This window comes from Microcaecilia unicolor, chromosome 2 (genome assembly GCF_901765095.1).
Source record: "Microcaecilia unicolor chromosome 2, aMicUni1.1, whole genome shotgun sequence".
NCBI classification, from domain to species: domain Eukaryota; kingdom Metazoa; phylum Chordata; class Amphibia; order Gymnophiona; family Siphonopidae; genus Microcaecilia; species Microcaecilia unicolor.
In genome coordinates, this window is record NC_044032.1 from 63,981,740 (window position 1) to 64,000,552 (window position 18,813).

The 18,813-nt window shown below is 41.4% G+C and overlaps 1 protein-coding gene across 1 annotated transcript in view; it reads left to right on the plus strand.

Moving 5' to 3' along the window:
- GRP (gastrin releasing peptide) overlaps positions 1–18,369 on the plus strand; it is a 29,010-nt gene extending 10,641 nt beyond the window's left edge. The window contains exons 2-3 of the mRNA XM_030192091.1: positions 5,999–6,237; positions 17,092–18,369. Of these exons, the coding sequence (XP_030047951.1) occupies positions 5,999–6,237; positions 17,092–17,145 (293 nt within the window). The 3' untranslated portion in view covers positions 17,146–18,369. The remainder of the gene's footprint in view (positions 1–5,998; positions 6,238–17,091) is intronic.
- Positions 18,370–18,813: the final 444 nt, after the last annotated feature.

Below are 18,813 nucleotides of genomic sequence, written 5' to 3' on the forward strand. Positions count from 1 at the left end.
GTCCAAAATCTCAGCATCGGCATCAGCGTCGACATCAACGTCGGGAGTTGCATTGGCATCAGATACATCGGTCCACATAGCTGAGAATCCTGTCTCAGACACTGGGAGTGGATGTGCATCGAGGGGTCTCCACCTGCCTTGACGCCAACCTCTGTGCAGGGCCCTTGGGACCAGACAGCATTAGACCTGACCCCGAGGCAGTGTGGGGATTTGACGTTGACCTTGTCAGCACCGAGGAGCATAAATGACCAGCATTGGGCGAAGGCCAAGAATCATCGGCATCGATCCCCCTTGACACATGGTGCTGGGAGCTCTAGGGCACTGAGGGATTCGACCCCTGAGAAGTGTCAGCATTAGAAGGACCACTCCCCCTCCATACAGGAGGTGCTGAAGCACAGGTATCCATGCAGCCAGGACCAGGCACCTGTCTCTATCCCTACAGTTCAGCAGTCTGTCTCTGAACCGACACCCCAGCCTTCCCAGATGGTATCTCTCGATGAGCACATTTGGGCCATGCTCCCTAAGCTCTTGGCGGGATTTTTACATCAGTGTGCATCAGCATCTGGGGTGTTTCCACTAGCCATGCCTCTTGCTGCTGCCCCGCAAGGCCTTCAGTCTGCGGTGAGGTCTTCGATGCTAGTGTTGCATGTGGCTCTGGTATCAACAGCCGCCCATTTTGGAACCCTTTTGACATAGGTGGAGGAAACTTCGCCAGAATCAAGGATGGAACCACCACTTCAATACATGGCTCCTTTGTTTCAAGGCAGACATAGTCTCGGCCCTCCCATGAGGAGTTTATTGCCGACACCAATGAGGAGCGCTTATGGGAGTCTGATGAAGATCCACAGTACTTCTCAGAGGAGGAATCCTATGGTATCCCATCTGATCCCTCCCCTCCAGAGGAAGGAGGAAGTATCCACCTGAGTGCCTTTCCTTCCAAGGTTTTGTTAGGGAAGTGGCGTCTGCTATTCCCATTCATTTGGAGATGGAGGATGAGCCCACGGCTGAGATGGTTGAGGTCCTGGACTATGAATCTCCTCCTAGAGAGGCTGTGCCAGTCCTCCTTCACTGGATCCTGAAAGATGTTCAGGTGAAAAATTGGGAGTCCCTTCTATCGGCCCTGTCTTAACCAAGAAGATAGACACCATGTATCGAATCCAGAGTTCCCCAGGGTTTGACACACCTCATTTGCCTCATCATTCCTTGGTGGAGGGATCTGCACTCAAAAGAACCAGGAGTTCTAGGACTATGCTTCAGTGCCCCCAGCGGGAAAGCTAGAATCCTGGATTCTTTTAGGCAGAAGATGCTCATCTTCTGCCCAAAAGAAGGCCTCTATGCTCATCTTCCTATTCAATCTTACCAGCTCTACAGGAGCCTATACTTGCTGAACTTGGTGCGTAGTATGTCTGATTTGGTGGATTATCTACCACAGGAGCTGGCTGAATCACTTCACCAGTTGATCAAGCAACAGAAGATGTGTAGAAAGTTCTTGGCCAGGTGCGCTATGACACCTTTGATGTGCATCCAAGATCTCTGCCCAGAATATAGCGATATAGAATATAGACATGGCTGCATGTCTCTGACTTGGACCCAGCAGTCCAGTAGAGGTTGGTGGATGCCATGTGCCAGGGAGATAATCTTTTTGGAGACAAGGTGGAGGAGGTCGATGACCTCATCGAGAAACACACTAACAACACTGACACTGTCTCTCGCCAGATGTCTTCTGCACCTTCCTCCTCATCTAGGAAGTTTTTGGGCATGTCGAAGAGCAGTCTCTACTACTCTCAGAGATGTAGGTATGCTACTTCTTCTCACTAGTCTCAGCAGACTCAATCCCAGCACACTTGTTCTCATCAACAGCATGCAACCAAGGTCCAGCCAGCTCCCCAGTCAAAGCCAGGGACTGGGGAGTAAAGGTAATTGTCCTGGATGACCTGCCGGTAGGGGGAAGACTGAGTTTTTTCCACGAAAGTTGGACCCTTATCACCTCTGACTAGTGTGTTTTCCAAATAGTCCATCTCAGTTATGCTCTGCATTGGCATCAAAGACCACCAAATTTCTGGGATAAGCAGCATAAAATATGTTGAGCTTTTTTTTGGATCTTAACAGGTATTTGTGACCTGGATTGGCCACTGTTGGAAACAAGATGCTGGGCTTGATGGACCCTTGGTCTGTCCTAGTGTGGCAATACTTATGTACTTAAATTGCCCACTGAGAACATCTCATGTCAGCTCTCAGCACAAGCAGGTATTTGCAGAGGAATTCTCCAACCTTCTGAAGGCCCATGTAGTCAAGTCCATTCCACAAGGGGAAGAAGGGCGGGAATTCTATTCCAGGCACTTCCTTGTGCCCAAGAAAACAAATGGGATGCATCTCATCCTAGACCTAAGGGCCCTGAACAAATTCCTGGTCAAAGAAAAGTTCAGGAAGGTTTCCCTGGGCACCTTTCTCTCCATGATTTAGGAAAATAATTAGCTATGCTCTTAAAGGATGCTTACACTCACATCCCAATACTTCCAGCTCACAGGAAGCATCTTCGAGTTCGGCTATGGACACATCGCTTCCAGTACTGCGTGTTGCATTTTGGCTTCGCGTCGGCTCCCAGGGTCTTCACCAAATATCTTGCAATAGTTGCAGCATCACTACGCAGACTGGGAGTCCATGTCTTCCCCTATATAGATGATTGGCTAGTGAAGAGCACGTCAAAGGATGTTGCTCAGTAATCTATGTGGAGAACTAGTCATGTGTTAGAACTACTAGGGTTCATTTTTAATTACCTCAAGTCTCATCTTCATCCCATTCAACAAATTATAGTTTATAGTTTTATTAAATTTACTATACCACTTTAACTAGACATACAGCAGGTGTGGGCTTTTCTCCCTGTCCCAAAGGTGAACACTCTTGTTGCTCCTGCAACTTAGATCTGAGCCAGCTAGCAGGTCACAGCTCAGAAGATGTTGAGATTGTTAGACCGCATGGCCTCCACCGTCCATGTCAAGCCCATGGCATGTCTTCACATGAGAACTGCCCAGTGAACCCTATCTTCCCAGTGGTGCCAAGCCTCAGGGAACCTGGCAGATGTCATACGCGTAATACCAGGGTTGGTTCAATCTCTGCTTTAGTGGACAATTTGGTCCAATTTGACTGTGGGACATCCATTCCAAATTCCTCAGTCCCAGAAGGTACTGATGATGGATGCATCCTGCCTGGAGTGGGGAGCTCATGTGGCTGGGCTTCACACGCAGGGTCCTTGGTTAGCTCAGAAATCAGATTGTCAAATCAACCACCTGGAGCTATGGGCAATCTGAACCACTCTAAAGGCTTTCAGAGGTCGGCCGTCCAACCAAATTGTACACATTCAATCAGACAATCAGGTTGCAATATACTACACCAACAAGCAGGGGGGTACCAGATTACATCCACTATGTCAGGAGGTCATCCGGATGTGGCAATGGGCTGCCCAGCTTGGGCTGCTTCTCAGGGCCATTTACTTGATGGGCAAATCCAACAGCCTGGCTGACAGACTGAGCAGGGTCATGCAACCGCACGAGTGGTCCCTCAACATGGACATTGCCTGCGAGATCTTCCGAGTGTTGGGCACCCTCTCAGCGCATCTCCTTGCCACTTTACTCAATCACAAAGTCACTCAGTACTGTTCCAGTTTCCAGGCCCATGAAAGATTAGTGTCGGATGCCTTCCATCTTCATTGGGGGATGGGCCTTCTGTATGCGTATCCTCTCATCTCTCTTGTGGGGAAGACTTTGCTGAAACTCAAGCAAGACTGTGGAACCATGATCCTAATCATTCCATTTTGGCCCAAGCAGATCTGGTTCCCTCTTATTCTGGAGCTGTCATCCGAAGAACCTTGGAAATTGGAGTGTTTTCTGACCCTAATCACACAGAATGAGGGATCTCTTCTGCATCCCAATCTCCAGTCTCTGGCCGTCACAGCCTGGATGTTGAGAGTTTAGAATTTGCTTCCTTGTATCTTTCTGAGGGTGTCTCATAGGCCTTGCTGGCTTCCAAGAAATATTCCATAAAGAGATGTTATTCTTTCAAGTAGAGGAGGTTTGCCGTTTGGTGTGAGATCCCCTTTCTTGCCCTACGCAGGCCCTGCTTGAATACCTTAAAAATCTTTCTGAGTCTGGTCTCAACACCACCTTAGTGCAATTAGTGCTGATCATCACCATGTAGAGGGTAGGCCCATCTCTGGACAGCCTCTAGTTGTTCAATTCGTGAGAGGTTTGCTTTTAACAAATCCCCCTGTCAAACCTCCATCTGTGTCATGGAACCTCAACGTCGTACTAACCCAACTGATGAAACCTTCTTTTGAGCCACTAGATTCCTGTCATGTGAAGTACTTGACCTGGAAGGTGCTGTTTTTTTGTGGCTGTTACTTCTGCTTGCAGAGTCAGTGAGCTTCAGCCCTAGTGGCAGATCCATCTTACACTAAATTTCATCATAGTTAAGTAGTTCTCTGCACACACTCTAAGTTCTTGGCTAAGGTTGTGTTGGAGTTCCATTTGAACCAGTCGATAGTTCTTGCAACATTCTTTCCAAAACTACATGCCCATCCTGGCAAAAGTGCACTACACACCTTGGACTCCAAGCAAGCATTGTCCTTTTACTTGAAGTGGACTAAGCCCTACAGACAGTCCACCCAGCTTTTTGTTTCATTTGATCCCAACAGGATGGGGGTTGCCATCGGGAAACACACAATCTCCAATTGGCTGTCATATTGCTTTTGATTCACTTATGCCCACGCTGGGCTGACTCTTGAGGGTCATATCAAGGTTCATGATGTCAGATCCATGGCGGTGTCAGCAGCCCACTTGAGGTCAGCCTCCATTGAAGAAATTTGCACACATTCACATCACACTACTGCCTTGAGCAGGATACCTGATGCAATAATCTGTTTGGACAGACAGTTCTGCAGAATTTGTTTGGGGTCTAGAATCCAACTCCACCCTCCTAGTCCCGTTTTGTTCTGTTCCAGGCTGCACTCATACACAGTTGTATATAGTTATAAGGTTGCATACTATTTTGTCCTTGCTGTTGTGAGGTCCAGTTGACCAATGGTTGTTGTTTTTGTTGAGCCTGGAAGCTAGTGATTCCCACATGTGAGAATAAGTACATAAGTATATAAGTACATAAGTATTGCCATACTGGGAAAGACCGAAGGTCCATCAAGCCCAGCATCCTGTTTCCAATAGTGGCCAATCCAGGTCACAAGTACCTGGCAAGATCCCAAAACAGTACAATATATTTTATGCTGCATATTCTAGAAATAAGCAGTGGATTTTCCCCAAGCCCATTTTAATAATGGTCTATGGACTTTAAGTGTAGCTTTATTTTCAGCTAGGGTGTGGAATCTTTAATATGTTGGTTGTCTAATTTCCAGTAAATGAAGCTGTGGCCTTTTATTACCATGGTCTTATTCAATTGATGTGTATTATTCTTATCCAAGTTGATGTTGGTTAAGCCAGGGGTGGGGAAGGGAGGGCTGGAGGTTTCTGGGGAAGTTATTCTTTATTGGCCGTAGGAGAGGGTAAGTCACAGCGTACAAATACTATCAGTTGCACAAATTGCATGGTGCACTTAGATGTACCCAGTTACACCAGCCATTTTGACCTGGCATAAGTAATTGCACCTAACCTTTTGTGTGCCAAAGTGGGCTTACCCTGGCATTTTATAATATCTTAGGTGCACCCGAGTATCATTATAGAATTGGCACTCATTGTGCCCCTTTATGGGACCTAATTTGATGCACTAAATTATAGAAGTACCTTCTTTATGTCCAACATCTGCAACATGGGAGACCCTAGTCTTAAAAATGATCATCAATCAGAAGCCTTGGACATTGATAAAAGTGTGTTTAGCATTTACCCATTCAATGATAGAGTGCAATCCATGGTCAAATGATGCTGTTCAATCAACTGTAATTCTTAACTTTCCTCAATCATTTTATGATTTTTTTTTCTTTTAATTGTTCTTATAGGGCACTTGATGGGAAAGAAGAGCACTGATGAACTTCCCGACATCTACGAAGGTGCAGACACAATCCCATCTTCCAAATTTCCTGAAAATTTCAAGCAACTGGAAGGAGTCAAGCAATTAAAACTATTACTCAAGAACTTGTTTGATTTCACAGATGAAAACAAAAGTGCTCAGGCTCTAAGGGAAACACTTCCATTATATAACAGGAAGTGGGAGACAGAAGACAACAGTCTAAAAGAGGTAGTATTAAACTATCAAATTATAAACCATTCTTTCACTAAACTTAGACGTTAGGAACCTTGTGTGTTAGGATTATTTATGTGTAAAAGAGACAGTGGAGATGACCAAATCAAAGATAAGGAAGGTGCTTCAATATCCTTTATTAAAATCTTCAATTGACTCAACACGGACCATGTTTCGGCTACAGGGCCTTCATCAAGAGTCTGAAATAATGCACGTTAAGATGAATTCCAAAATGAAGCACCAGCGCACCTAATAATGCAGATCCATAAACTTGTCTCTTCAATTTAAAACGACAGCAAACCACATGTTATAAGTGAGTGGTGCGATTACAGTTTGCAACACATTTGAGTTGCTGTCATTTGCTACAGTATTAGATGAAGAGACAAGTTTTGGATCTATGTAGTCAGGCATTTTGGTGCTTCATTTTGGAATTAATCTTAACGTGAATTATTTCAGACTCCCGATGCAGGCCCTCTAGCTGAAACACGGCCTGTGTCGAGTCAAGTGAAGTTATTAATAAAAGATTCTGCTTTGTGTGGAGGATTCTTCTCCTGTTTTGTTTTGGAGGATTATTAATGCACCATAGCTTAGTGAGAAAAGTTTAAGGATCCATCATGGGGTTAGTGCACTGGTGAATGTACCACCCAATATATGCAAATGGTTTATCTGTACCAATTAATTTAAGTTTAGTATCTGTTAGATAATACCAAAGCATGATTACCTTGAGGATTTCACCAGTACTAACAAGGGAATAAATAAATGCAAGACTGTTTCATAGTGAACAAAAAGATCGTAAGAAATCTAATCTCCCTTTATTTACTAAAAGGGAAAGAGAGATTGAGCATTAGGAGCAATTCTATAATACTGGTGCTAACATTTATGCTCCCATTATCACCCAAATTCTATATAGTGTGACTTGAGTTGCACGCACAAATCTAAGCGTATTCTGATTTGCACATGCAACTCAATTGGTTAACAAGCCAATCAGTGATGATAACTGGATGTTAACAAGCAATTATCAGAACTAATTGGCACTAATTAGAATTTATAGAATACATAATCGTGTTTTCCATCTGTGCTGATTCTTTTCGGCGACAAATATAGAATTTAGCCCCATATGCATAAATGTTTAGAATAATGGCATTTATATATCTACAGGGCTCATTTTCAAAGCACATGGATGTCTCAAAATAGCCAAAAAAGGTCCATCTCCTTAAAACATCCACCAACTTGTGATTTTGGAAGAGCAGAATTAGGATGTCATACGTTGCAGTTCGTTCAATGTTTTAGGTGGGACTAGGGAGGGCCCAAAATTAGGACATCCAACAGCGATAATTGAATGGAAAGCAGGGCCACTGCAACCAGGTAAGCATGGTAAGCATGGCAGGGGGCACCAACCTCTGGAGGGTACCACAACCCATGCTTACCTCCGCCAGCAGCTCACAGTTCCAGCTTTCGGTCCCTACCTGTCCGCCCTAAGCTCCCTGACATCCCTCATTTTGTTCCTGCCGCCCTGCGTTTAAATCTTTTATTTTAACTTAAAGTCAAAGTGGCAGTGGCGGCAGCAGTGAAAGAAGCAGATGGCTCGAGGCATACTCTATGCTCCAAAATAGATTATGCTCCTAATTTAGAAGCATAAATTATGCTCATAATAGTACCAACGTCTTAAAAATACACCATTCACTGATAGGAAGCCAGTATAATGATAGAAAAGAGGGTGAAACATGGTCACACAAAGCCACATTTTTCAAAAGTTGAATTGTGGAATTCTAAATTCGCTGAAACCTCTTCAATCTCTTACTAGGCAACCCCACACACAGCGTGTTACAATAATGTGGGAGATTACATACACATATAACAACTGGGCAAAATCTGACTCAGAGAAGTAACTTTGAATCTTACACAATTGATGCAGATAATAAAAGGAAGAAGAACCCATTTGAGAAATATGGTTATCAAAAGTTAATCCCGCATCCAAAAGTACACCCAGACTACAAACTTGATCCTTAGTCACTATAGTAGTCCCTTCCCATAATAAAGACGGATGGGAGAATTTACAGTTATCCCTCCTATTCCAAAGAAATTCTGTTTTAGATGCATCCAATTGCAACTTATTCCTCATCATCCAACTTTTAATTTCAACCAAACAGTTCCTCAGCTTCTCCAGCTGAGTCTCTTGAGCACAGCCCAATGTAACATACAACTGAACATCATCTGCAAAATAAATTTCATACTTAGTTGCTGGCTGTACATACAAATTAGAAAGCAGAGGAGACAGTAATGCACCTTGTGGTACACCCCATACTTCAGAAATGTAGGTTTTGAAAGTTCTGATTCAATTAACACCCTCTGTGACCTATTTTTAATTTATATTATTAGACTGCAGCCATTTTCTGCATCAAGAGGCCCTTTTACTAAAGGGTTGCCACACGGCAATCCGGAACTACTGCTCTTACACTACTACAGACCACTTTTTAACACAGCTTAGTTAAAACACCCCTAAGTGACACCACATAAAGATAGGATTGAGTTTTATACAGTCTGATTTGGCCGCTTAGGTGGTTAAATGCTGAATATCAGCACTTAGGGCCAGATTCTGTATTATGGTGCCTAGATTTTGCGTCGAAATCCAGGTGCATTCTAAAACTACGTGCATAACTTAATTGGCTCAACAAGCCAATCAGCAATTTTGACAGCACTTAACAAACAATAATGAGCACTAATGGACAATAATTGCAAGTTACGCGCACAACTCGGTAAGTGCATTTTACAATGAACTGTGCCTAAATGGTGAAGTGAGCAGTTCAAAATAAATACATGCAGTTTATGAGCATGTTTTGGGGCATTTCATGGGCATTCCAAAATTTACACGCATAGTTATAGAATATGGCCCAGTCTGCTTAAATCTATGCACCGGAATTTATATTAGGTTTTCTTTGGTATAAATGGGCATGTAAAGATTTAGGTGCGATGAGATTGACTGTGCATATTCTATATACCGCATGTAAATCTTATAGAATATGCTTAGGTGAAACTGAGTTCCGCGTGGATTTTTTAGACACCATATATAGAATCTGATCCTTAATGCATAAATGTCGACTCCACCCCAAAACACCCATAAAATAGCTGGTTCTCAGTTTAGCAGTCTGATATTCACTGACACTAACCACTTAAGTACCACTGAATATCAGCAGGGACTGGTTAAATCGCTTTGAATATTGACTTCTTAATGAATAATATGTTTAGATTTATCAATGCCAAGACAAAGCCTGCAATGGCATTTTTTTGTGAAGATTCTGTAACTCCCCTGAAGCAGCAATTATGCTTCACTGGAGCAAGGTTTGGTGAAGATGCACCAAATTGACATGTGCACTTAATTATTGTTGATTAGAACTTTTCACCAATTAGGAAAGGAGTTGTTTTAGGCCAATGATTGTAACTCACAGACTAAGTTAATACCAGCTTGTAGCGGTATATGAGCTGTGAAAGTTCTGAGGTCTTTTTTCTCCTCTTGTATTGTCTTATGTAATATTTACAGACAAATATCATATTTTAGAGAGTGGATTGATAGTTAATTATATTTTTTTTTTGGCTATTTATGAAAACTATCCTGGGTCAAAGCAATGGGTCATTTAGCCTAGCATCCTATCTCTGACAGTTGCCAGTCCAGGCCACATGGAAATACTCAACAGATTCAAATAAGAACATCTTTTCTGCATTACTTACTCTCTTAAGGAAGCAGTGGACTCCCTCCACCCACCCCCCCAAGTCTATTTGGCTAATAATTATGTATGAAACTGTTCTCCAGAAATCTGTCCAAGCCTTTTTTCTAAACACAACTATACTAGTTAACCACATTTTCTGGGAACAAATTCCATAGTTTGTGTATTTAGTGAAACAAAAAAATATTTCCTTAAATTTGTTTTAAAATCTGCTACTAGTTCCTTGGAGTGATCCTTAATCCTGCTGAGGTGACTTTCATGTTCATTCATGGCTCAAAGGTGTTTCCCAGAATCCCTTTCAGCAGAGTAATGTAGGCAATTGATTGGAAAGGGAAATGGAAATGGGACTTGATATACCGCCTTTCTGTGGGTTTTGCAACTACATTCAAAACGGTTTACATAGTATATGCAGGTACTTATATTGTACCTGGGGCAAGGGAGGGTTAAGTGACTTGCCTGGAGTCACAATGAGCTGCAGTGGGAATTGAACCCAGTTCTCCAGGATCAAAGTCCACTGCACTAACCACTAGGCACTAGACAAACTAAGGCAAAGGATATCACAGTACTAACAATATGGGGAAAACACCTACAGGAACTCTTTCATGCTACCTGTATCAATAGGTCAAAAGCCCCCAACAGCACTATCCCCCCAGATTCTATATAGCATGCCTAGTTATTGGCGCCGAAATCCAAGCATATTCTATAACAACGCACATACCTTAATTGGCTGCATGACCCACCTTTGAAGAATGGCAGCCCAGAACCAAGACCTCTCACCTGGGTGTGATGCAGCAAGTATGTGCCCTGTATGCTGTTCTTCTCGGCTGCCATGATTAACCACAGGATCCTCCACTCTCTGAGCAAATAGTTTGCTGATCAGAGTACCAAACTACTGAAAAAAAAGAGGTGTTCTTCCCCAAGTCACCTGGAGTGCCAAATGGCCCAATTTAAAATCTACTCCTGCGATCACACAGCTGACATGCTGTGCAGCTACTAAGACACTCTTGACGTGTTCTTCCCACTTGCCTAATTACTCACTGCCGCAAACACTCATAGCTGAACACTTTTGCCTCCCACCTATTTGGAATGGCACCTGAGTATATGCTTAACATGATTGAACTATCCTCAAGAAATGCCAGCCCAGTAAACTGAAACTACCTACTCCTATATCTACCCAACTGCAAAAACACCATCTTCAAAACTATCTATACAGCAGGATGGTGGAACTCGGTACCAAAAACCATAAAAAGCATCATACACCTCCTCCAATCCAGAAAAGAAATGAAAACCTACCTCTTCAAAAAATTCTACAGCTGATCACAAAGATATTGTCGTCTTCCTTTCAAATATACCTCTTCAAGAACTATATGAACAAACATTCCCTGAAACTCTACAGCTGAACACAAAAGCTGCCACTACCTTTTCCTCTTCAAATCCTCTATGAATAATCACACAAACTATAGATGCCCTCTCCACATTGCACAACACTATTGTAACTCCATCAAAGTGTAAATTGTAAGCCACTTGGAACCGATATTTGTTTTTGGATGATAGTGGGATACAAGAATGCATAAATAAAAAAATAAAATCAGCATTGATAACAGCTCTTAACAAGCAATAATGAGCACTAATTGGCAATAATTAGAATTTACGCGCACAACTCGCTAAGCACATTCTGTAATGCAGTGCACCTAACTTCTAATGCATGCAGGCAAAAAGGGGCATGGTTATGGGTGGGGAAATGGGCATTTCGTGGGTGTTCTGAAATTTACGGGCATAGTTATAGAATATGGCCCAGTGCACCTCAATCTACGTGCTGGGATTTACGCCACACATTTGTTGGTGTAAATGGAGATGTATAGTTTTAGGCACTGAGATAGCAACTAAGCATATTCTATATACTGCGCCTAATTCTAGGCGCCGCTTATAGATTACACTTAGTCAGCACTGATTTCCACGCTGATTTTTTAGGTGTCATATATAGAATCTTTCCCTATGTGTTATCCCATAAAGATACTTCTATATGACATCCCTGCAATGATTTTCACTGTGTCATAGATATTGTAGAGTGTAAGACGGGAAAAGGTAAAGAAAACAGCAAGATTCAGCAGGAAAAGGGCAGGAAAAGGAAGCGACGGGGACTATCCTTTGGTGTTCTACCTGGATCAGTTTCAAAATCTTAACATTTAAAGGCCGACAATGAAAAAACATCATGTATAATGCACAAATATTCTACCGTTTAATCCTAAAAAGGGCCCATCCCTACCCCGTTACACACATTTGTAATGATGAAGTTCACACAGTCGCTATATTGATCTATTTTGATGTACAGAAATAAATGTTCCTAAATGAGTAGTAGATGGACGCCTTCTTATTGGATATTTGTAACTAGCTTTTCAGAGCATGATAAAGATATAAAAAGAAATATTTAGCAAATTCAGTTTTTAATCAAAAATCATTGAAATATTAAAGAGCAAAATTGCTAGAGAAAGAGGCACAGTAGAAAAAATATATAGAGAGAGAGCTTAGATGCAGATTCCTGACAAGACAAATACAGAAGCTGGAAGGGCATACCAGCTACAACATGACTTTGAATAACATAGACTTTCACAACAGTAAGGAAATTCTAATCTTTAGAAAGAAGATTCTAATAAAATTTCAGAAAGAACTGCTACAGCAGGTTTAGGCATCTTCTGTTCTAAGTGTGAGGCATTAGTGACCTCTGGTGTCTTCCAAGTCTAATTGTAATCTAGTTTTAACTTTAACTGAGTAATGTACGTATTACTTTGTCAGCACATGTAAAACTGTTATACCAATAAAGTTTTCTGAATCTGTGTACAGACAGAATAGGCTGCTGTTGGTTTTACAGGTCTCTTTGTTGTTCATTCTGCTGAATACGGGAAAGAGTGCTTTCCATCTGTTACCTTAGGGTCTTCACACCAGTTACATGACAAACATAGATGAGACCCATCTTAGAACTTCTAGTCCAATAAATCCAATTTAACAGGTCAGAGCAGATTACAACATAAACAGGAATGTATGTTAAAACATAAGTAAGCTATAAACTAATTAGTCACAAATTCTTAGTAAAAAATAAAGTTTTCAACTTGTGATAAAACATTAACCTCTTGATTCTATAAAGTTCATCAAAAATTGTGCATGCAAGTTTAGGCGTGGTTCTGATTTATGTGCTCAACTTAATTGCACAATGAGCCATTAGTGCCAAGAATTAGCTTTTTAACAAGCAATTATTGGCACTAATGAGATGAAACCAGGTGTTACGCACGTAATTTAGGCACGGTATCTGCATCTAAAATTTACTCGTGGCCTGAAAAGGGAGCACAGAAAGGGGGCAATCATGGGCATTTTGGGGTGGAATGGGGGTGTGGTTTTGAGTTACGCATGCAATTACAGAATAATGGTATTCCACGCATATATTTAGGCATTGGCATTTGCACCTCATTTTTATTGGTGCAAATGGTCACACCTAAATTTACGTGCGACCACTATTCTATAAACCGTGCCAAACTTTACATGTGGTGTATAGAATAACACTTAAGCGGGTTTTTTTTCAGCATCGATTTTTTTTAACCATATATTGCATCTAGATATAGATAACTAGGTATTGTTCTGATATATTAAGGACTATTCAATTCTCTTTTAGTGATGAACAAAGCAGGTCAATCTAATAGCCTTTTATAGCAAATTATTTAACCTTAGGGAATTAAAGAATTGGGTTATTCTTTAACCATGACGAATTATTCAAAGAACATTCAAATAATAAAAGCATATAAGGAGGAGCTAGACCATTTACTAATTTAAAAACAATCTCAGTTGGGTTTTAGGAGGGGCCATAGTATGGTGACAGTTTTGACTGTAATTAATTAGCGTGGGCAAGAAGGTTCTCCCGATGCAATATGATCTCTCATGTGCATTTGATGTGGTGGATCATTCTGTATTGTTATCTATTTTGGACTTTTATGGGGTGGGAGGTTCTGTTCTTCAGTGGTTTAGGGTTTGTTTTTGACTAATAAAAGCTATAAAGTAAGGATGAAGGGACCTGCTTCTGTGGAATGGAGTCTGGGTTGTGGAGTTCCTCATGACTCACCCCTGTCTCCCATACTCTTTAATCTAATTATGGCACCTCTAGGTAAGAAGTTAGCCAGCTTGGGTTTTAAATGTTGAAATATGCAGACAATATAACAGGCTTTATTCCTTTTGAAGAACATTTATTGAATGTGATCCCTGTGGCATCTAGGGTGATTGATGTAATAGAAGGATATACGACTACCTTCAGACTTAAAATGAATAAGGATAAAATGAAATTCATAATGTTTGGGAATAGATTCAACATGAGGAATGAGGAATGTATTGATAATGTCAACTTTCCATTGGAGGTCTCCTTTAAAATTCTGGGAGTGATTTTTGATATCTTTCATTTGAAGAGCAAGTGTAGGCAGCAGCAAACAAGGTGTTTAGAGTACTTTTGGAAACTACATTGCATAAGATCAAACTTTAGTTCAGAAATGTTCAGATCGATTGTGCAAGCATTGGTGCTGTTGCATATCGACTATTGTAATATAATTTATATTGGACGTAAGGACATGGTGATTAAAAAATGTCAAACCTTGTTGATATTGCACGATTGATATTTAGATCATCTGACAGAGTTACCCCATCACTGGTGCAATTACATTGGTCGCCAATCCAAGCACATGTTGTCTTTAAGCTTTGTTGCCTTGTATTTTTGATAGTACATGGAGAAGCACCTGCATATATGTTAGGTTTAATTAGCGTTTCGCTTGGGAATATTATCCCTGTATCCAGATGGGTTTTTAATTTTACAACATCTGGACCCAAGAAAGGTGGTGTATAAGAAGGTTTTTGCTAGCACATTCGCATATTCGGCAGCTAGTCAGTGGAATGAATTACCAATTGAGATTAGAAGGCAATCTAATTATATGTTTTTGTTTAAACTTACTGAAAAATGTATTTAGAAAATTTGTAAATATGTAGCATTTATGTTTCATAAGTATATGGTCTTTTCTTAATTTGGATAATTCATGGAGATATTCAAGTTTTTCTTTCTCTGTGAGCCACACTGAACTCCAATGGTATGTATGGGATATAAGTGCCATATAATATAATGTAATGTAATGTAAAGCATAGAAATGTAAACCGTATTGGTGACCTTGTGGGCAACCAGTGTAGCTGATATTAAGGATGGGCATTCGCTTGCAATGATATGGGAAATGTTAATAACTATTACTACTACTTATCATTTCTAAAGCGCTACTGGATGAACGCAGCGCTGTACACTTGAACATGAAGAGACAGTCCCTGCTCGACAGAGCTTACAATCTAATTAGGACAGACAAACAGGACAAACAAGAGATAAGGGAATATTAAAGTGAGGATGATAAAATAAGAGTTCTGAACAAGTGAACAAGGGTTAGGAGTTAAAAGCAGCATCAAAAAGGTGGGCTTTTAGCTTAGATTTGAAGACGGTCAGAGATGGAGCTTGACGTACCGGCTCAGGAAGTCTATTCCAGGCATATGGTGCAGCAAGATAAAAGGAACGGAGTCTGGAGTTAGCAGTGGAGGAGAAGGGTGCAGATAAGAGAGATTTACCCAGTGAACGGAGTTCCTGGGGAGGAATGTAGGGAGAGATGAGAGTGGAGAGGTACGGAGGAGCTGCAGAGTGAATGCACTTATAGGTTAATAAGAGGAGTTTGAACTGTATGCGGAAACGGATAGGAAGCCAGTGAAGTGACTTGAGGAGAGGGCTAATATGAGCATAACGACACTGGCGTAATATTAGTTGTGCAGCATGTGGCCTCTTGTTCAGCTTATTCTGTGATCATCCACTGGGCATTCAGATCAAATACAAGGGATTGTTCAGATGCTAGATCTCTAGGGAGGTGATTCTATAACTGTGCTTCTATAAATAGGTGCCTAGAGGGCACCCGGTAAGCACTGTTCCCTCTAAGCTGAGGTTGGAGTCCTCCAACTACATTGCTACCAGTAGGGGATGGTGCTTCAATATTGTGTTTTCAATCACTAGGGACAGACAGGTCCCCTGGAGTCCTGCAGAATTTGCCTGTTCCTCATTATTGAAAATGTGATAGTGAAACAGCACCACCCACAGGCAGGACTGTAAATTAAGGACTCTCACTCAGCTTAGAGAGAACAGTGCCAGTTAGAGCCTATTATATAAAGGAATATAGGCACCTACTTTCCTTTAAAGAATACTAGTGTAACAGTAAAATTATATGTCTATAATTTAGGCATAAATAGTTGTGCCAGATATGACATTTACCCCCAGATTATATATATGGCGCTCAGATTTGTGTGCCCAAGGTGTGCACACAAATTAATTAACGAGCCCTTATCTATGAATAATTGAGTGCTAACAGCCAATTATTGATATTAATTGGCACCCATTAGAATTTGCATCTGGCTATGTGTTATTCTATAAGGCTTGGCGGCATCTAACTCTACTAGCGTGTAACTCAAAAGGACGTGGACATGGATATGTCAGGGGTGTTCTGAAATATTTTACGTGTAATTATAGAACATGGCCTCGGCACACCTAACTCAGGAACGGGCATTTACACCGGGTTCCAGCAAGCGTAAGTCTGAAACCTAAAGTTAGGCATAGGAATTGACACTAAGTGCGATTCTATGAAGGAGGTGTGCCCTTTATAGAATTACACAATGCGTATTTTTTACTCTGCTGTATTTTGAGCATCATTTACTGAATCCAGCTCTAAATGAGTGCACCTAAATGCAAGTGCCACCCATGTTCTGCCCAGACTCCACCTATGCAATGCCTATCTGTAAAAACACACTATGGAAGACGTGTGTATATACCGAGTAGTATTTAGGTAGAATTTTGTTTTTTAGATGCATATGTGTACATGCAAACATACGTCCCATTATTCTAATAATTTATGTGCATAAATGTTAGCACATACTTTGTAGAATTACTGCCCCACATGGTTTACTGGTAAATTTTTTTAGACGCTGACCTTGTGATCTATGATTCCTCTGCAGATATTTATTTTAAAAAGTTATATATGCCTTTGGCTCGATTAACACCTGAAATGTTTTCTTTCTTTCTGTTTAGATGGCAGATTACCTGCTTCAAATACTGAATAGAAAAGAAAACACTCCGAGCTGAACTGAAGATAACCTTCTTGGGATGGAGTAAAAAAATAAAAAATTAAATCCTTAAGAGACTGTGGGGCATGTTTACTAAAGTGTGCTAAAAAGAGTGGGATTTAGCTCATGCTAACCATAAGCGCAAGCCTGTGCTAATAGCTATCATGTGCTAAATCAACCAGTGCAGTAAATATCCTGTATTAACTGGAGATGGGGGTGGGGTATGGGCAGAGATTGGACATCGACTGTGCATTGTAGTAAGCACTTGTGGTCCCTTTTACTAAGATGCGGTAGGGCTAACATGTGGGTAGTGCATGCCCTAACGGCACCATCACCAGGATAACGTGGGCACCAGGTGGTAATCCCAAGTTTGGCACGCGCTGATTCCTGTGGTAGAAAATAATTTTCTACCGGGGGGAGGGAGGGGGGCATTCCCAATGGTAATCGGCAGCACGACCACACTGGCATGCACTGCATGATTACCTCATGTGTAGGGCATGAGCCCTTACCGCTAGGTGAATGGGTGGCGGTAAGGGCTCAGACAGTTCATAGCCGTGCGCTACCTTTCAGTTTAGCACATGGCCGTGTACTGCTCCGTTGAAAAATGCCTTTTTTCACAGATGCAGTAAAAAAAATGGCCCAGCGTGTGCCAAAAATCCACACCCACACTACCGCAGGCCACTTTTTACCACAGCTTAGTAAAAGGACCCCTTGGTAAGTAGCATGGGCTGTCAGATGCGCAGTTAGCGCCGGTGCATTTAACACAACCTCAAGAGTTGGCATTAGGTGTATCTGCACTAATTAAGATTGAGAATAATGCATGGGAGGGAACATGTCTGTGCAGCAACTAGAGGGGCAATGCTGGACATGCCCCCAGCAGTTACCATGCTACCTTTGCATTTACCACGTGTTAATTTTGGCTGTTAATGTGTGGTAAGTGCAGACGCCTGCCACACTTTAGTAAATAGGCCCGGTGTTTTGCAAGCAGTTGATTGTACCAGATAAACAAGATTTCCTTTACATAAACAGCAATTTCTTTTTTGTGTAAATTATTTCAATTCTCTTGTATGTTTCAAGAAATTCACTAGAGCCATTGTTCTCAAGCAGCCTTCTCTTGTTTAAGCTGTTTTGCTGTAAATAAGAGTCTTCCAATGGTGTTACTTTTTTACCATCTCTAACTTGATCGTCTGTCTAGTTCTACTCACATGATGATTCGAAATTCACAATAAAAGTTTAAAACTAATTGAGCTGAAAAACATTGTTTTCTTTCATTTCAGCTGAGAAATGTAGAACAGCAGATATACTACAAATTGATTACAAATCACTCATACATTGCATAAGTATTCCTAGAATGTTTCTTACAATTCAACAATATTATTGTAACAATTTCAATGCAGTAGGGGAAAGAGGATGAAATAATTTTGTCACTTAGAATACAGTGAATTACAAATACCAACACCCTGATATTCAGCCAGTGTTATTTTTAATGCTTACCGTTGCTGACTAGATTAGCCCCCGATATTGGGTGCCGGGCCATATCCGGGCACCAGCACTGAATATTGGGGTTAATTTCTGGGGGGGCTGGCCACCATAGCTTATGTGAGTCTCGGACGATATTCAGTGCTGGGGTTTGCATAGCTAAGGGGTCCTTCTAGAAAGTCGTGTTAAAAAGTGGCTTGTGGTAGTG